This window comes from Xyrauchen texanus, chromosome 17, assembly GCF_025860055.1.
Source record: "Xyrauchen texanus isolate HMW12.3.18 chromosome 17, RBS_HiC_50CHRs, whole genome shotgun sequence".
NCBI classification, from domain to species: domain Eukaryota; kingdom Metazoa; phylum Chordata; class Actinopteri; order Cypriniformes; family Catostomidae; genus Xyrauchen; species Xyrauchen texanus.
The window spans coordinates 3,650,178-3,668,255 of record NC_068292.1 but is presented as its reverse complement, the minus strand read 5'-3'; the positions used below and the strand labels follow the sequence as shown (position 1 = coordinate 3,668,255).

General features: G+C 37.8%; 1 protein-coding gene across 1 annotated transcript; it reads left to right on the top strand.

Annotated features, from left to right (window-relative positions):
* The first annotated feature begins 366 nt into the window (after nucleotides 1-366).
* lyplal1 (lysophospholipase like 1) lies at nucleotides 367-15,634 on the top strand. Its single transcript, XM_052146760.1, has 5 exons — nucleotides 367-489; nucleotides 1,529-1,628; nucleotides 3,336-3,505; nucleotides 12,149-12,264; nucleotides 12,691-15,634. The coding sequence occupies exons 1-5, from the start codon at nucleotides 399-401 to the stop codon at nucleotides 12,910-12,912; spliced, it is 699 nt and encodes a 232-aa protein (XP_052002720.1). The 5' UTR covers nucleotides 367-398; the 3' UTR covers nucleotides 12,913-15,634.
* The last annotated feature ends 2,444 nt before the right edge of the window (nucleotides 15,635-18,078 follow it).

Sequence of the window (18,078 nt, the reverse complement as noted above, 5' to 3'; positions counted from 1 at the left end):
GATGGTGAGTAAATGATGAGAGAATTTTCATTTTTTGCGTCAACTATACCTTTAATCTAGCAGAGTGCACAATTTAGAGAATTCAATTCATCTAATGAAAAGAAAACTAGTTTTAGAAGAGAAAGGAAATTGTGTTGTGTAGACTACTTTCCCTTTTTTCAGTGAAGATTTTATATAAAGAAGGTCGAATATTTGTTTAGTGTCAGGTCATGGAAAGTTGTCACATGAGTTTTATATGTTGTTATTGCAATTACAATTTCTGTTGGCCAAAACAGTGGTCTGATTTGTGTATGGGGGAAAAACAATAGAAATGTGAACATTTCTTTCATTCCACTCATGAAAGGTGAACGCGACCTGTGACGTGAGAGCACGCTGTGAAGATCGCGAGATTACGCGAGATGATGAATATGGCCGCAGTGAAACTACAGAAGAATGTTGTGAGTCAGACTGGCAAACACACTGCGTCTGTTATCTTTCTTCACGGCTCAGGTGCATTTTAACAAATTCAAATCTTTCTAACGCAAACGCTTCGTGTCTACGCCATTCGCTTCTCTTGATCTAGTGAGCAACTTCGATATATTCTAGTCGTGCTTGTATAGTATGATGGGGGCGTTCACATGGGAAGTAAAGACCCAGTACAACAGAACGTATGGGCCTCGAAACACTTTTTAAAAGGCTGAACATGGTGTAAACGCGACGCTTATGAAGCGAGATGCCGGTAGTGTTAATTTAACACATGGAATGTAGTGTATGGGACACGACAGTAAGCGCCACTCAACTTCTTGAGAGTAAAAAGGTTCTATGCAAAGCATTGGTAAACAAAAAATAATGCTTTATTAATTATTGAAGTAAATATTCCTTAAGCAAATATTTCCATGTAAATATGTTTACATGTAGGCCTACGTTTTGTGTTCGTATACAATCCCACTGGCGTACAGGAACTGTGTTTTGATATGGTTAAACTTTATTCTCGTGATGCATGATCACTGTTGGGTGTAATACATTACTAAGTAATTTATTACTGTAATTAAATTACTTTTTCATTAATCCAGCTCACTTTGCTTTTGTTTCACTCTTATTTTTTCAGTAATTTAATTACAATTACTTCTGATGTAATTTTGTTAATCACTGTATATACTATAGAACAATTCTATATAAAAGAATGGTGAATTTTAAATGGAGATTTAACGTCTAATTTTTAAATTTATGTTTTCTAATTTAATGCTGCCCCCTTAAATTTTTGGCCAGTTCATGAATAATTTATTTGATTTGATATGATTTATTTTAAAGAATTAAAAGAACAGTTTCGTGTCTATCCTTGTATTTTTCATCTGGTCGAGGTTGATAAGGGTTTTAGACAGTTATAAATAATGCAATTACTTTTCAGACAGTAATTAGTACAGTAATCTAATTGCACTGTTGAATATGTAATGAGTAGTTAATTACTTTTTAGAGTCATTTATGCAACACTGTGATACACGATGATCTCTCATATTCACTCATACACACCTTGTTTGTCATTTCACAGGTGACACAGGGCCAGGATTGCTCAGGTGGGTTTGTGATGTGCTAGGTCAAAATCTGGCATTTGAAAATATCCGTGTGATTTACCCCACAGCACCAGCCAGGTAAGCATTCCCTTTACAGCAGCCTTACAGTAAATCACTGTCAATCATATGTTTTAATGTGCAATTCTGGGCAAAGGTCCACTAGTATAGAGATGGGGCATTTAACAATTTACCAGTTCCAGTATCTTGAAAGTTCCATTATCATTTCTTTCTTAGGAGGAAGAAATGCAATTTTTTTCAGGATGACCAGAGCAACATGTAGGCTTATAATATACCGTGCTTCCAAATTCCCTATGGATAATGCACAAACATTACATAGATAGATTTCTATAACTGTATCCAATTGTATATGCTGATATGGATTAAAACGTCCCATACATACCAATATAAATTGTTAAAACATTTTTTAAATGAAATTGGAGTGTTGTAAATGTTAACTAAACAATTTACTGATGTTTAAAGTATATTTATTAAAAGTAAAATGAAGTTTGGAAGAAAATGCATGACAAATGTAAAAAGAAAAAAACTGTAAAGAAAATGCATTCATTTATTTATTTTTTTTAGTTGAAAGAGCTTGATGAGAGTGCTAATTGGGCACAAATGTTGCTATGGTGCAGGTGCAGAGCAGGTTTCTTTTCCAAGGGGCATACTCGGCGGGTTTCTCTGAAAACAGATTCAAAATAATCTACTACTGAGTCATTCGTTCGGGAATCAGACTACACTAGTTGAGCTGTATGTATTGCGCTGAACAGTAGATTCTAAAGAATCGGCACATAAGTCTCATTCGTTTGGGAATCGGACAACACTGATTGTGCTGTATGTTTTGCACTGATTCAAAAGAATAAGCTCTTAAGAGTAATTTATTTTGGTATCGGAATACGCAGGTTGCACTGTATATTTCGCACTGTAGATTCAAACATTCGGCTCATAGGAGTCATTTGTTTAGAAATTGGACTGTACTAGTTGAGCTGTTTGCTTTGTGCTGTAGATTAGTTCGGGAATCGGACTTTACTGGTCGTAGTGTATGTTTTGCACTGTAGATTGAAAAGAATCAACTCGTAAGAGTCATTAGTTTGGGAATTGGTCTACACTGTTTGTGCTCTCTGTCGCACTCTAGATTCAAAACAATCGACTCATGAGAGTTTTTAGTTGTGGAATCGGACTACACTGCATGTTTCGCACTTTAGAGTTAAAAGAACTGGCTCATAAGAGTCATTTGTTCATGAATCGGATTACACTGGTGGTGTTGTGTGTTTTACGCTGTAGATTCTGTTTGAAAAGACTGTTGCCACTGAAATGCACAAGAAACCCTGTCCGTGTATTTTAGTACAGTGTTTCATCTAAAAAGACATTGCTGGATGTGAAAAATGCACATTCAACATTCATTAACGGAACAAAGTCATGAGAATCATATGTTTTCAGTATCTAAAATTGAATAATAAAAATAATAAGAAGAATCGGTTCTAGGTTCCCAACCCTATCCACTAGTCAGTACTGACTGATTCATTTCTATTTGATTACTACCTGTCTGTCAGTCAGTCACTCTGTCTGTCTATTCATTCAAAATGATGTATGTTAACTTAAAAGGAAAGTAAGATCATATTTCATGTGCCATTCATGCAAATTCATATAATACAAAATATAAATGGCAACTGTAAAAATATTCTAATTAATATCATTAAGTTTGCAGTCTCTCTAACATGTTTCTTATGGAATTATCACATTGCCTAATTTACTGCAACACTTGACTTGAAAATGTGTTTTTAGGCCGTACACACCCATGCGAGGGGCTCTGTCTCATGTGTGGTTTGATCGGCACAAGATTTCTCAGGATTGCCCAGAACATTTGGAGTCTATAGATTCCATGTGTGATAATTTAAGTGCCATTGTCCAGGATGAGATCCAAGCAGGGATACCCAAACACAGGATGGTAATAGGTACGGCTACTGGCTTATCTGTCTTCTCCTCTCTCTAACCCTCTCTCCCTCCATCTATCTCTCCCTACTTTGTGTTCTTCTGTCGTACACACTCCACTTGTTCCAAATTAAGTCTCAGCCCACTGCTCATAAGTCTCTCTCTCATTGGGCAAAATGAAGAATGAAACTTATCAAGTTTTGAATTCCTTTCATATGTTGCCAGAATGGGCGAAAAATAATTTCTGGATGATTCTTGCATTTCTGCTAAGCTTTATCTCAAAATATTTGAGCTATCAGGTTCACATATATATATCACAATGAGATAAAAGTGTCAGAAAATCTTTCTTTAAAAAGGAATCTTTGCATAACCGAGGTAAAAATTTCCTCAGGGTAATGTAGTAGGTTGAATAGACAGAAGAAAGCGAGTTTAAAAGCATTTTTATTTACTCACCATCATTTTGTTCCAAACCCATATGACTTTCTCTTTGCTGTGAAACACAAATGATGTATATAAGGAGAAAATCCTGGAAGCCCTTTTCATAGAAAGAAAGTGAATGGGGACTGAGTACGTCTAAAATCACAAAAAGCTTTGAAAGTATCTTAAAAGTAGTCCATATGACGCATGCACTATATTCCAATTTCTCTTAAGTCATTAGATATCATCATGTAACAAACCAAACCAGGGAATCTGGCATACTTGCGGTGAAGGGGGCTTTGTGAAGGAAGGGGTAGTCTTCACAGGAATGGTCCAGGACGTGGGCGGGGTCCGACGGCCGCATGCGCTCCCCTCGGTGCGGTGGCTTCTCTGGCAGGCTGTCTTCCCAAGGGCCACGGCGAGTGTGAGGGGAAAGTGGCCCGACATCCATGCCTGTTGGCCATGACTCGTGCTCCAATTCCCCTGGTGTCATGTCTAGGTGTTGACCGATATGGGTTTAATGGCCGATGCTGATGCCAATATCCAGAGAGCAGGGTTGCTGATAGGTCACACAAATAATGTAGTAAATAAACATAAAATTGCTAAAAAATTAATAAAAAATAAACTCTGTTTGCACAAAAAAAATATATATTGTATTTGAAATGCTAGCATTTTCTTCAGATTTCTGTTTAGTCATCACTTTTTTGTAATTTATTTGTGCACAAGGAAATTGTTAATATATTAGGAAGGAAATAACAGTACACACAGTAGTCTAGCAAACATGGATGGCTGATTAGGCTGACTTGCTGCCTAATCAGTTCATATCTTTAGTGACATCTGTTTTGAATGAATGGAACTCTTAAGGAAACGTCTCCAATTGAAAAGCACCTTATTTTCATCGTACCTCCTGAGGCAGCATTTTCCTGGTTTCGGATGCAGCCTTGATGTTATACTCACGCGCTCGTGCGGATTTATCTCCTGACAGTTTAAGTGGCCTGGATCGCGTACTTGGATTGTCACACACGGACCATCATGATTTGTGAATGAGAGGTACTTTTGATCCTGAAGATTTTGATTCTGGCAGATGGAATACACACTTCAAAGGAAGATATTAGATGAACACTGGATTTTGGTAAGGTTCGTGAATGACTTATTTTTAAGTAAGGTATCTGCATATTTGCAGATGGTATATAATAGAAGTAGGGATGTGCATGAGTACTCATGGACTCTGATGTAGCAGCAATGATTGGTCATGATTGGTCAAAAAAATGATCGATGGTTTTCATGCATGAGACTTTTCACTTAATTTGAAATTCAGTGACAATTACCTGACAACTAATGCACACGTACCAAAGAGGTTGATTATGTGATTTTGAGGGGTACATTGATTGTCAGAGACATCTAATAGCAACCAAAATGGTATACGACGCTGCAGTGCTATCATTATGATAATCAAAAGAGTGTACTTAACTACGTTTTGAACACCTGTCTCTGCAAAACCTTTGTTAAACACATTTTATTATCATTTAATGTACGAATTTTCGATATTATTTAATAAAGTGAATGTTTGTCACTGACTGTGAACCTCCCTGCCCTGGATGACGACATGTTTGCGTGCATCTTGATGAAATGGGAGTTTAAGATTGCCGCACGAGTTTCCAAGTTAGAAGTTCTATAAAGTGTCATTCCGTTGCTCTTTCCCCATTTGAAAGGTGGAAATACTGACTCTGAGTTGAATGGAACGCTTCATGAATCATCGCAGCAACAACAATACAGAGCATCGTGGCTTTCCCCACAGAAGTGAACACTGGTGGAGACTCACACACACACCAGGTGCGTGTGGCATTGGACTCAATGGGCTGCGACTGTTTCAAACAGATAGACAGAGCACAGCTAAATGGAACAGAATGCAGCATCTTCAGAACTGAGCTTCAACTTAACACGCATATTAAAAACACAATGGTTATGACATCTCTCCTAAATTCAACCTCGATTTGAAAATTCAGACAGTCATTACATTAATAGTAATGAAGGAAGAACAGACAGACGTGTGTTGTGCACATTCTTTCATTGAGTTGGGTAGCGAGTCTTCACAATGACAAAATATGATGCGTTATATTTTGACTATGCAATCTTTTGTACATTTTGTAACAGATTATTTTATAACGGCCTATAATAATGAATAGACGATACACTGGAAGAACAAGATGCAATACAGCAGCCAAAAACATTTGTCAGACATGTTGTTATATACACTCACCTAAAGGATTATTAGGAACACCATACTAATACTGTGTTTGACCCCCTTTCGCCTTCAGAACTGCCTTAATTCTACGTGGCATTGATTCAACAAGGTGCTGAAAGCATTCTTTAGAAATGTTGGCCCATATTGATAGGATAGCATCTTGCAGTTGATGGAGATTTGTGTGATGCACATCCAGGGCACGAAGCTCCCGTTCCACCACATCCCAAAGATGCTCTATTGGGTTGAGATCTGGTGACTGTGGGGGCCATTTTAGTACAGTGAACTCATTGTCATGTTCAAGAAACCAATTTGAAATGATTCGAGCTTTGTGACATGGTGCATTATCCTGCTGGAAGTAGCCGTCAGAGGATGGGTACATGGTGGCCATAAAGGGATGGACATGGTCAGAAACAATGCTCAGGTAGGCTGTGGCATTTAAACGATGCCCAACTGGCACTAAGGGGCCTAAAGTGTGCCAAGAAAACATCCCCCACACCATTACACCACCAGCCTGCACAGTGGTAACAAGGCATGATGGATCCATGTTCTCATTCTGTTTACGCCAAATTCTGACTCTACCATCTGAATGTCTCAACAGAAATCGAGACTCATCAGACCAGGCAACATTTTTCCAGTCTTCAACTGTCCAATTTTGGTGAGCTCTTGCAAATTGTAGCCTCTTTTTCCTATTTGTAGTGGAGATGAGTGGTACCCGGTGGGGTCTTCTGCTGTTGTAGCCCATTCGCCTCAAGGTTGTGCGTGTTGTGGCTTCACAAATGCTTTGCTGCATACCTCGGTTGTAACGAGTGGTTATTTCAGGCAAAGTTGCTCTTCTATCTGCTTGAATCAGTCGGCCCATTCTCCTCTGACCTCTAGCATCAACAAGGCATTTTCGCCCACAGGACTGCCGCATACTGGATGTTTTTCCCTTTTCACACCATTCTTAGTAAACCCTAGAAATGGTTGTGCGTGAAAATCCCAGTAACTGAGCAGATTGTGAAATACTCAGACCGGCCCGTCTGGCACCAACAACCATGCCACGCTCAAAATTGCTTAAATCACCTTTCTTTCCCATTCTGACATTCAGTTTGGAGTTCAGGAGATTGTCTTGACCAGGACCACACCCCTCAATGCATTGAAGCAACTGCCATGTGATTGGTTGATTAGATAATTGCATTAATGAGAAATTGAACAGGTGTTCCTAATAATCCTTTAGGTGAGTGTATATATACTAATAATATTAGCCTTTTGTCATTAAAAATGGAGGTGGAAACAGGGTCTTAAAGGGATAGTTCACCCTAAAATGAATATTCTGTCATCATTTACTCACCCTCATGCCATCCCAGATGTGTATGACTTTCTTTCTTCAGCAGAACACAAATGAAGATTTTTAGAAGCATATTTCAGCTCTGTAAGTCCAAACAATGCAAGTGAATGGGTGACAAAAAAGCATCATAAGGGCATCATAAAGTACTCCAGATGAGTGGTTAATTCCATATCTTCTGAAGCGACATGATAGGTGTTGATGAGAAACAGAGCAATATTTAAATCCTTTTTTTTTTTCTTCTTTCTTTTACTATATATTCTCCTCCCTGCTCAGTCAATCTCCACTTCAGTTTTACACTCACATCGCCACCTAATGGGCAGAAATTCATACACATCTGGGATGGCATGAGGTTGAGTAAATCATGAGAGAATTTAAGTTTTTGGTTGAACTCCCCCATAGTTACAGAATCACCTTGACCACAATGACCATCTCCACGACACAGACAAGCTCACGTTATCACAATCGCTAAAGCTTACCACAACATGCATTCTTAAGTTAGAGCTGTAATGTTCATCTTGAAATATCCGCTTGTCCTTGTGTAAAGTCAAGTCAATGCGTGATAAAATGTTTTGAGCGCTTGCTGCTGCGGTCATGAACTCGACTCGATTGACAGAACGCAGCTGTAAAGTTCCGCTGTCATAAAAGTCCCATTCAAAAAAATCTCTCAATAAATAACGCTTTTATTAACACTTATTAAATGAAAACTATTAATGTAATGACAAGAATGTCACCCATTGTAATGAAGCAGAAGTTTAAATTTACTTGAGTAAGAGTAAAAAGTACCCACAACTAAACACTCAAAGTACATTTTTTCCAAAAGAGTTACTTTAAGTTTATTAAAAAAATCTAATAAATATGCTGTCACCTCTCTTAAGGTTATTTTTTACCTGTAGTTTTGCTCCAAAATCGTAGATGAAAATGGTCATTTTGACCCTCCTCCCAATAATAAATTACTCTGTAAATATTTATCCATGGCATTTAATATTTTGCTTTCATCATCCATTTAGATTATTCAATCAAAAGCATCAATCAAATAAGACATTTCAGCTAGGGAAGTTTCTGAAATTTGGTTGGTTTGACGTTAAATAACCGAGTTTTGATATTTTGACACATTCCCCTTTCATCCAGATTGGAATGACTTGTTAGTGAGTAAATGATGACAGAACTTTCCTTTTTGGGTAAACTATTCTTTAAACACAATGACAATTGTAGGAGAAGGGTTAACTTACAAGTCTATTATAATATATAAATACCATGAAATAGTTGAGTAAAACGTGAAAAGTAAAAAACAAAAAACTCTGTGGAAGGACAGAAAAGCCCCTGAACTCGGTTCCAAAAAAACTGATTCAAAAAACACATGTTCCTGTGAGACTGCTGAAATATTATCTTCCTAAATCAAAACATTTTGCCTTTAACTATAAATACTCATTGGAGTCACTCCGCACGCTGGAGAAACGCTGTGGTCTTTAGGCTGAGTCCACTTCCCAGGCTGAAGGACTGACAATGCCAGAACTTTCCATGGAAAAGATTTTCAAGAGAGCGGCTGTTGGATGTTCTGTGCTTTTCAATATTTTAGGTGTCGTAGTTAATGGGAAAAGCCCTGGAGGGAGAGCAAACATGCATGAACTGAATTTGTAGCCAAACAACTAAGGGGTTTAAGAACTATGTGGACTTTTGAGTATTAGGATGGAGTTCCTAATGGTTGAATAGCATGTCTCTTTGATGACATGAGAAGTGCTCAAATGGAAAAGTAGTTGGGGCTCAACAATAAGGATGGAACAGAATAAGGACAATTGATGGAAAGCTCCCTTTTGCCCTATAGAACAGTTGGGTTTCACATGTAAAAATCCCATTGATTTTCTTCATAGGGGAATTGAGTATTAACGATATCTTATAAACCTTCAAAAACAGACTTACCGTGAGCTCAGTGGTTGTTAATAGATGGTATATGCTTCTGCAGAAGCCTTATTTCAATTAGTTCACATTATTTCAACTTCTTCAAATTGTTTAAAAATTGTGTTTGAAGTGTCATTCCTGGTGGAAAAACTTCACTACGTATGATCCTGAAGAGAAAGATCCACCAATCAGAGAGTCACTGCCAACAAAGTGCGCCAAAAGAGCTTTACAGCAGCGTGATCGAATGATGCAGTTTAGCCTGTCTCCTAACGCTCACAAACTACTTGTATATTAGTATCTGAATATTTTGCAAAACAAATCTAAATATATTTTATATATACTTTTTACAAACCATTTTAAATTGATAGTTTTAGATTTTTCCATTGATTTTAAAAGAGTCATTGGTAATGCTTCATGGGAGTGTAGTTTATTCCTTCATTAATATGTTAAGTACACAGTCATGTACCTTCGTCTTTTTGTCTGATTTTCATTGATCATGTGATGTGTTTTTATGCCTTGCGAATGTAAACATTTGGTTTTCTGTGAGGTATTGTACATTGTTGTTGGGAATTCTGCTAATTTAAATGTCACTTGTCTAGCTGACTGAAGTTTTTTGTTGAAATTGTGAGAAATAATTTTCGCATCAAACAAATCAGTAAAGTTTTGCACCATATATACCAGTGTTTTACAACAACAAATGTGTGTATGACTTCATCATTTTCATTCTAGTTTAAGCCAGTGGTTGTCAGCCCTGTTCCTGGATGTACCCCAACACTGCACATTTTGTATCTCCCTTTTCTGACACACCCCAAGTCTTTGAGTCTCCACTAATGAGCTGATGAGTTGAATCAGGTGTGTTTGATTAGAGGTATTCAAAATGTGTAGTGTTGGGGGGCCTCCAGGAACATGGTTGGGAAACAATGTAATGTCCATCTATTGAAAATTAAAAACCTAATTATTTGTAGTAATTTTGTTTTGAAAGAAATCTTGCCAATTTTGAAATGCAAAAATGAATGGGTGTTTCTTAAACTTCAAGCAATTTTAGCACAGTGGACTTGTAGATAGTAAAGTCTCATGAATTCTGTGGAGAAAATGACGCTGATGGAAATGACTTGATTTGTAATGTTTTTGAACTAAAACGACTAGCTCCTTTGTCTTGATAAGGCTAATTTCATGGCTAACAATTTATGTATCCTAAATACACACAATAAAAAATATTTCCACACTATTTGGATTATTTGGCAAAATAAAAGGATGCATAATTAAATATTTCTGTTCACAAGTGATAATTCCATTATCGGCGTGATAATATTTAGATTTTCCCAGTTGTCGGCCATATACATATATAATATGTCTGTCACTGATATATCATGCATCCCTAACAGAAGCGGTAAGAGTAGTATGGGTAGTATGCCATTTCAAACTTGGCCATTCTCTGCAGCAATTTTAATGTGGAAAACAAACTTCAAAGTAGCGCTTGACGCCCCCGACGCAAATGATGTGAATGAAGCTTCACGATTGCTGTAGCAAAGTGGATAGCCACAGCCTGTCAGTTGATTAAAATTGTGGAGGATGAGAGTTTAAGAGATTTAATGTGCATTGCAACAAATACTCAACCTATGGGGACTAGTTCTTTCAATTATTTAACCTCACACTTAGACTGGGAAATGTTTAATTTACTGAAATCTGTGCTTATTTAGCACATTTATATCTTTGAATTATAAATCTTATATTCTTTTCTAAGAAGGAACTAAATGCATTTTGACAGGAAAAGTGTATAGATTCAAATAATTTCACTTTTGAAAACGTTTGATTAATCGCAGTAAGCCTTTTGATATTATGTGATTAATTGCAATTAAAATTTGAATCCGCTGACAGTTTAATATTGAAAGTCTGGGACAAGGCTAAAACAGTCAAATCTGTTCATGAAAAACATCTGAAAAGTATTAAAAATATATGTTGAAGGCCTGGCAAATAGTGTCCAAATCAGTTTTAATAAGACTTGTTTATAACAAAAATAAATTTTTTTCAATCTGTTTGTTTTTATGAAAGTCAACCCCAGGGACATGCGTTTGCCCGAAGTTGAAGAAACACCCAAAAATATTTTTCTGATGCAAATAAAATATTTTATGAAGGTAGGGCAAGTACAAATCTGAAATACTGGGGCAACAGAAAAAAAAAAAAATCCTTATCCTAATCTGCAGCTCTGGCAGTACACCTGTTTTGGTTATTATAGGCTAAATTCAATAGTCCTGGAGATATAAATGGCCACATCATCTCTGTTAGATGGTTAAAGAATATGTGAGCTCCATCCTCTGTCTCAACATTGATCCTTCCCTCTGCTCTGACAGACTGATGGGCACTTGTGCACTTCAGCAGATGTGCTGCCCAGATTTGCCCAGATGTGTAAGATTAAGCACAGGCTTGGAAGAGGTTTGATGGTGTGGAACTAAAGACTAGCTTGCATTTTATTACTTGATTCATTCTTTTATTTTTTTTATTTAATCTTGGACAGACTGTTAATCTTAAGCTACTGCTAATTAACATCCTGCACACTAAATCACTCCAAAAGTGAAGAGGTTTTTATAACTTTTGCGATAGCAAAATCCTGGTTTAGGTGAGCCTGTGAGGAGCGTCTCAAATTAATGACTGAGATTATATTCTTTGATATAATGCTGTTTAGGCACCTGGCAGAGAGTGAGTCAGCTCTCCAGGTTTCGATGAAAGCAGCTCTTCTTCAGTGTGAACGAGTCCTTGTCCTTTAACTTGTATCTTTGATAGGTGGCTTCTCGATGGGCGGAGCAATGGCACTACACCTGGTTTCCAGGTACCACCAGGACGTTGCTGGCTTTTTCGCACTGTCCAGCTTTCTTAACAAGGGCTCTGTGGTATATCAGGTAGTTAATGTCCTTCAAAGTGCCTTAAGTACACTATATGGCCAAAATATGTGGACACCTACATACCACACCCATATGTCCTTGTTCAACATTTAATATTAAACCATTGGCATTAATAGGGTGTTTTTCCATGCTTTGATGCTGTAATAGCTTCAACGCTTCTGGTTCAACTTTTCACGAGATGTTGGAATGTGACTGCATGGGGTTTGCTGTCATACAGACACAAGAGCATCTGTGAGGTCAGGAGATTGCATAGCTCTATCCTTAAATTTGTGCAACTGCTAGTATTGGTGTAGCAGAAATGAGCAAACCTATTAATAATAAGGGGGTGTCCATGTGCTTTTGTCCATGTAGTGGCAAATATTTTTTCATATCAAGATGTCAAACACAAGTCCAAGAAGTTATATCACCTCTCACTTTTCCCAGGCAGTAGAGAACGCAGCACAGCGCCCCCTACCTGAGCTCCTCCAGTGTCACGGCACAATGGATGAGCTTGTGTTCCATAGCTGGGGAGAGGAGACGAACTCTCTATTGGAGAAAGCTGGCCTCCACACGTTTTTCCATTCCTTCCCAGGCCTCAACCATGAGCTGTGTCAGCAAGAACTGGAGTTACTACAGTCCTGGATCTTGAAGAAACTTCCACTATAGAGCTGCTAAAATGGTAGACAGTGTCTGCTGCTTCCCCATATCCCAGCAACAATTGAAACTGTCTGCATTTCTGATTTATAATAAACTATAATGTTTCTTTAATTGTGTTGGATTCAAACATTCATTATTCATCACCCCTTGGTTTGCGCATTGCTCCTGCTTGTACTAATGCGTTTCTAAGTATGGGTAAGTGTTGTCAGCTAGTTGTCCATTAATTGACAAGCTGATTAGTGAGGTTGACTAGTTAGATTATCTAGATTGTTTTGCTCCCTTAAAGGCCCTTTCACACCAAATGTGAATTTTTACAGCAATTTCTCGCAGCAACAATTGATTCCTATGGAGCTTTTCAAATGGGAGCAAACATTTGCGCACCAACAAAGCAAGGTATTTTTTTAAGGTGAATGTGTCCATTTCTTGTTTCCCAGCGATGAAAACACCCAAACCAATAAAATGTTATCTTTGGATCGCGTGTCAGGAGCCGCCACAGTTACAAAAACCAGCACAATTGGTGCTAATAAGGTCCATAGCGGACATTGTTGTGAACTGTCAATTTCTGCAGTGTGTTTTCTCTTTCAAGTCAACTACTCATGGTGAGCAATAGTTTGACCAGAATACATCCAGTTTAATGCACAGACTTTTGAAGGTAATTATATCACCCCCTTGAGTACTGAGGTTTTGTAACCACCACAGTAATGTAAGAATTCACTGTAGGTATGTTCAACCAGGCCACGTGTTGGCATTGCATTGGCCAAGCGCTCACATCTACGTACGCATACTTGTGTAATGTATGTTTCAGGCATAAGAGACTATTGTCAACAAGGGGAGAGTCTCACCTTAGTATCCCCAGCATGCCGAAGCAATGACACAGCTAGCCCTAGCATTAATTACAGTTCAAAGTGAAGAGTTTAAGTCCAAATAAGTTCTCTACTTCCTTGAGAACAGACAAAATGGGAAAAATCTGAAAACTTTTCAGAATTTGTTTTTAATTCCGTTTGTCCTAATTTTTAATTGTTGGTCCCAGTGTTGGGGAAACTACTTTGAAATTCTATTTTGACAAGCTCATAATTTTAACTAGTTAAGCTACCCTTTTGAAAAAGTAGTTGGCTACACTACAAGTTACTACATCAATCTAACTACATGACGCTACTTATTGAGGCAATATTTATCCAATGTTACGATCAATCCAATAATAAAGACATTTACACTAAGAGCATTTATTAAGTAATGACTTTATTAAATACATTTAATTAATAGTAACATTAATACAGTTAATAATGGAAATGTGAATGAATGACAAACTCTCCTTGGGCTGATGTTTTGTGCTTGTCACATAATATTTAGTATGGATAATATGTGAATGGAGACTCAGGGTTTGTTTTTCCCATCACCTGTGTTCTTGTTTATTGTATTTTCTGACTTTTTTTGCTGTTGACACGCTAGCTACATTTAGAGACATATTTAAAATCCCAGCTGGAAGCCATTTTCAGTCCCAAAAAAAAGAGGTTGTATGGTCACCCTATAATAGATTGTCTCATAACACATGCCATAATAAATTATTTCTTTTAACAGTAATTTTGATTCAAATTTACATGAAAATAATAGTTAATTTAATGCTTAGAAATTGAGAAAATGTGTTATCAAATAGTTGTAGATGATGGGAATTCTTTATATCGCTGCTCCAAATAATGCACAGTTAAACCTATTCAGAACCGAAAATAAATCCCTCAATTTAATTTCAAAAGGTAAAGTTAAATATGCTATTGTGACACAAACTTTGTTTCATAAAATAAAATTGTGTTCTTTTATCAATTTCACATTAACCTGCCCCTGTACGACTGTGCTTGGACACTTTACTGAAGTCTCCCTGCGTTCCAAACTGGATACATTCGCCTCTGAAGGGCACTTTGAATGGGGATCGATCGTAGCCACCATGTTGAAGGGTCGTTCAAAATCAAAGGACTTATAAATAGCTGCTTCGAAGAGCAATTTAAAAGGGGTGTTTCCATAGGGTTCAAGTGATGGACCTTTCGTTGCCAAGTGTAATGTAAATAAAAGCTACTGCAAACACACTCTGGTTCTCTGTGACATCCCTTCATCTCTGTGGTTTATTAAAGCATTTAATTATAATTACCTTTTAAAACATTTAAAACCAATGCTTTCTGTTTGAAACTGGCTATTGCTTGTGTTATTTTATTGTAAATTCCCTTAATATTTTATAATCTTCTTTCGGCTGCTCCCTTTAGGTGTCGCCACAGCGGACCATCCATGATTCGCATATTTGACTTGGAACAGGTTTTACACCGGATAACCTTCCTGACGCAACCCTCAGTGGCTGGGGAACTCTCAATCACTGATATGCTATTATAATAAAGGAGTTATACAAACTATAAAATAAGTATACACAGTAATATTTCCTAGTCAGCAAATTGTGTTTCAGGATACGGCAGTTGTGAGGAGAGAAAAGAGTGTGGAAAATGGCCACAGTCCAGTATTTAAGATGCTGGTGTTCCTTCACCAATAGGAATTGAAAGAAGATGCTACAACAATGAGACCAACCAATGGCATTGTTGAAAAAGCTGAGGTGTGGACTTCCATGTGTTTTTCCAAGTATAAACCAAATGTTAACCACAAGTTAACGGTTTCCATGGCTTGCCATAGCCAAGCCACACATGACTCTCAGCTCTGTGTTGTCAGAGTACAATACCTCAATGTCAGGTTACAAATGTCCCTCCAATTCTAAAGCTTTGGCTAAATATATATGGGGAAGGTTTGCCCACATGTGTTTAGCCATGCCAGATGTGACGGCTAACTTCCATTTGGCCCAAAGTTTCTTGCTATCTGGGTTTATTTATTTAATATGTAAATGTACTCTGCATTTATATTCTGGTTCTTTTTTAATAAAACAAAAAAATTAAACATGAAGCTTAAGTTTCTTCATAAAGTCTAAAAATTTTAAAGCATTTTATTGGTGCAACGGAAGTGGCTCCTTCGGCATGGATAGATGATGCTGAGGTGCGTTCCGAATGACTGATATTTTTTATCTCTACACCCTACAACCCTCTGAAGCTCTCACTCTGGAGGGCAAACCCTCTTTAGTGATTAGGGCATAGGGATGAGACCTTCTGAATGGAACATCCTCCTATTGAGAGCCATAATAAACTAACAGTAGATGGTGGTAATGCACTATTTTAGAATGTGATCTGCTGTTACAAAAGAAGAAAGACACTGTCTGACTCTGAGCAGCAGCCAGAATATGCTACAAATTCGTCAGATTATTTGCCAGTTTTAGTTTGGCTTCTACGCAATAAAGAAGGCTGTTAGTTATAATCTCACCAAAACATGATGTAGCGTTTGGTCGCGTTACACCGCTACTTGCTGGAAAATGCAGTTTGCTACTGGAAAAGCTACACTGTTTTAAAAGCAGCTGAGCTACTGTCAAATTCTTAAGTAATAATTTTGCTGTCGCACCATGCTGGTGCTCACTGGTGCTAGTCGACTCCTGCCTGCAGACTTTGGGCCAGTCGGAGTTTACAGATTTCTCAGAAAATTGCATATGGGTAAAGACTCAGATTTCATACCCTCAGATTATGATTGCATCTAGTTGAAAGATGTCAAACATGTTTCAAATGTCAAACTGACTATCCATGACTACAGAGGAAATATTTTAGTGTATGATGCGCCATGACTCAAATCTGAAGGAAATCGAGTGTGCTGGGCCATGAAGCTCTAGAAATTGAGATGGCATGCAAGCACTCAATGGAGCTTAACTTTTCAAACCATTCACCTTCAACTCAATTTGTATTTTCTAGAAGCTGTACTGGCCACATCTTCACAGTCAAGGTCAAAGCCATGCATCTCCCAGAACGGGAGGGTAAGTGTTTCCACATTATTTGGTGATCGGATCAGATCAACTTGAAAGAAGGGTAGAATGGGATCCACAATCGTTTGGTGTGTGATTCCAAGTTTTTGTCTGTAGCATTTTTTAAATCTGTTAGTATTCTTAGAATCTGTTCAGATTTATAAAGGCATGTTAAATTAATTTAGTCTTAACAGTCAGACAACCCAACATCTAGTTCATTTTTTTAATGTGTTATTTTCCCTAGTGTTTACTGTGCAAAACGTGTTGTTTTTGCAACTGTCCTTCTGCGTAAATGTGAGTTAATATAGAACCATGGTTCACCTGCATGTGTTCCACCTCATGAAGATCTACTGATGGTGCACATTTCATAGCCTGTAGCGTAACCACTTGAAAGTCCTCAGCGAGGCCCATTCTGCACACTGTGATGACTGTTCCATGGAGTCTGGTTTGGCGTGTAGTGTCTGTGGTCAGACAGAAGCGGCAGGTAGAGCTATCACACAGCAGAGAAGGAATGCCACTCGGCTCTGTGGTCTGGATCCAGAATTCGGTCTGTTTGGCACACTAGTGTTTCCTGCAGAGCGAGGCATATCACTCTCCCATTCTCCCCCCTTTAGATCCATTATATTTCTCTCTATGAAATCTGCTGAACGTGTTTGGAGGTTCGCTCTGTTCACCTGAAGTCTCGAACAGAAACACATATCACTCTGTTAATGGTTATTGGGAGGAAGTGGTTAGCAAGTTCAATGTGTTGTGTTCAAAGTCGTGTAGTTGTTCTGTTTGGGTTGTGTAGTGCTGCGAAAGGCTAAGCCTTACATCTGGCCTTGAAGTAGGACTTACTAACAGTTCTAAAACGCATTAGAGATACATTGAAGATACTCCAAATAAAATGTGTAATGGGTACATGTGGCCTCAGTCTTGGGCTCATGGAAGCTGCTTGTATGGCAGGATATGGTTCAGAAATCCTCCATTAGGTTGAGTGAGTTCAAGCATGAGGAAGGTCAGAAAAACAACAAATGGATAATTTCTTCTATTTATTTTAGTGCACCTATTGTCTAAATAGACATAATTATTGAATATGAAATAATGTAATAAGGAGACGGTACTTCTCTCACAAAACAGCTGCTCTTCGGGTAGCTACTTGTATGTTCGCAGAATTATTTTGTGGGTGTGTCTGTGTTTGTGTTGATGCTTTTTCACAGCAGGTGTTACAAATAGCCACATTGGTCAGACATTGATACTGTAGGATTTGCATCCCACACTCCACTTCATATTGAATGTAAATAGAACAAGTTCTTTTTCACGTCTCC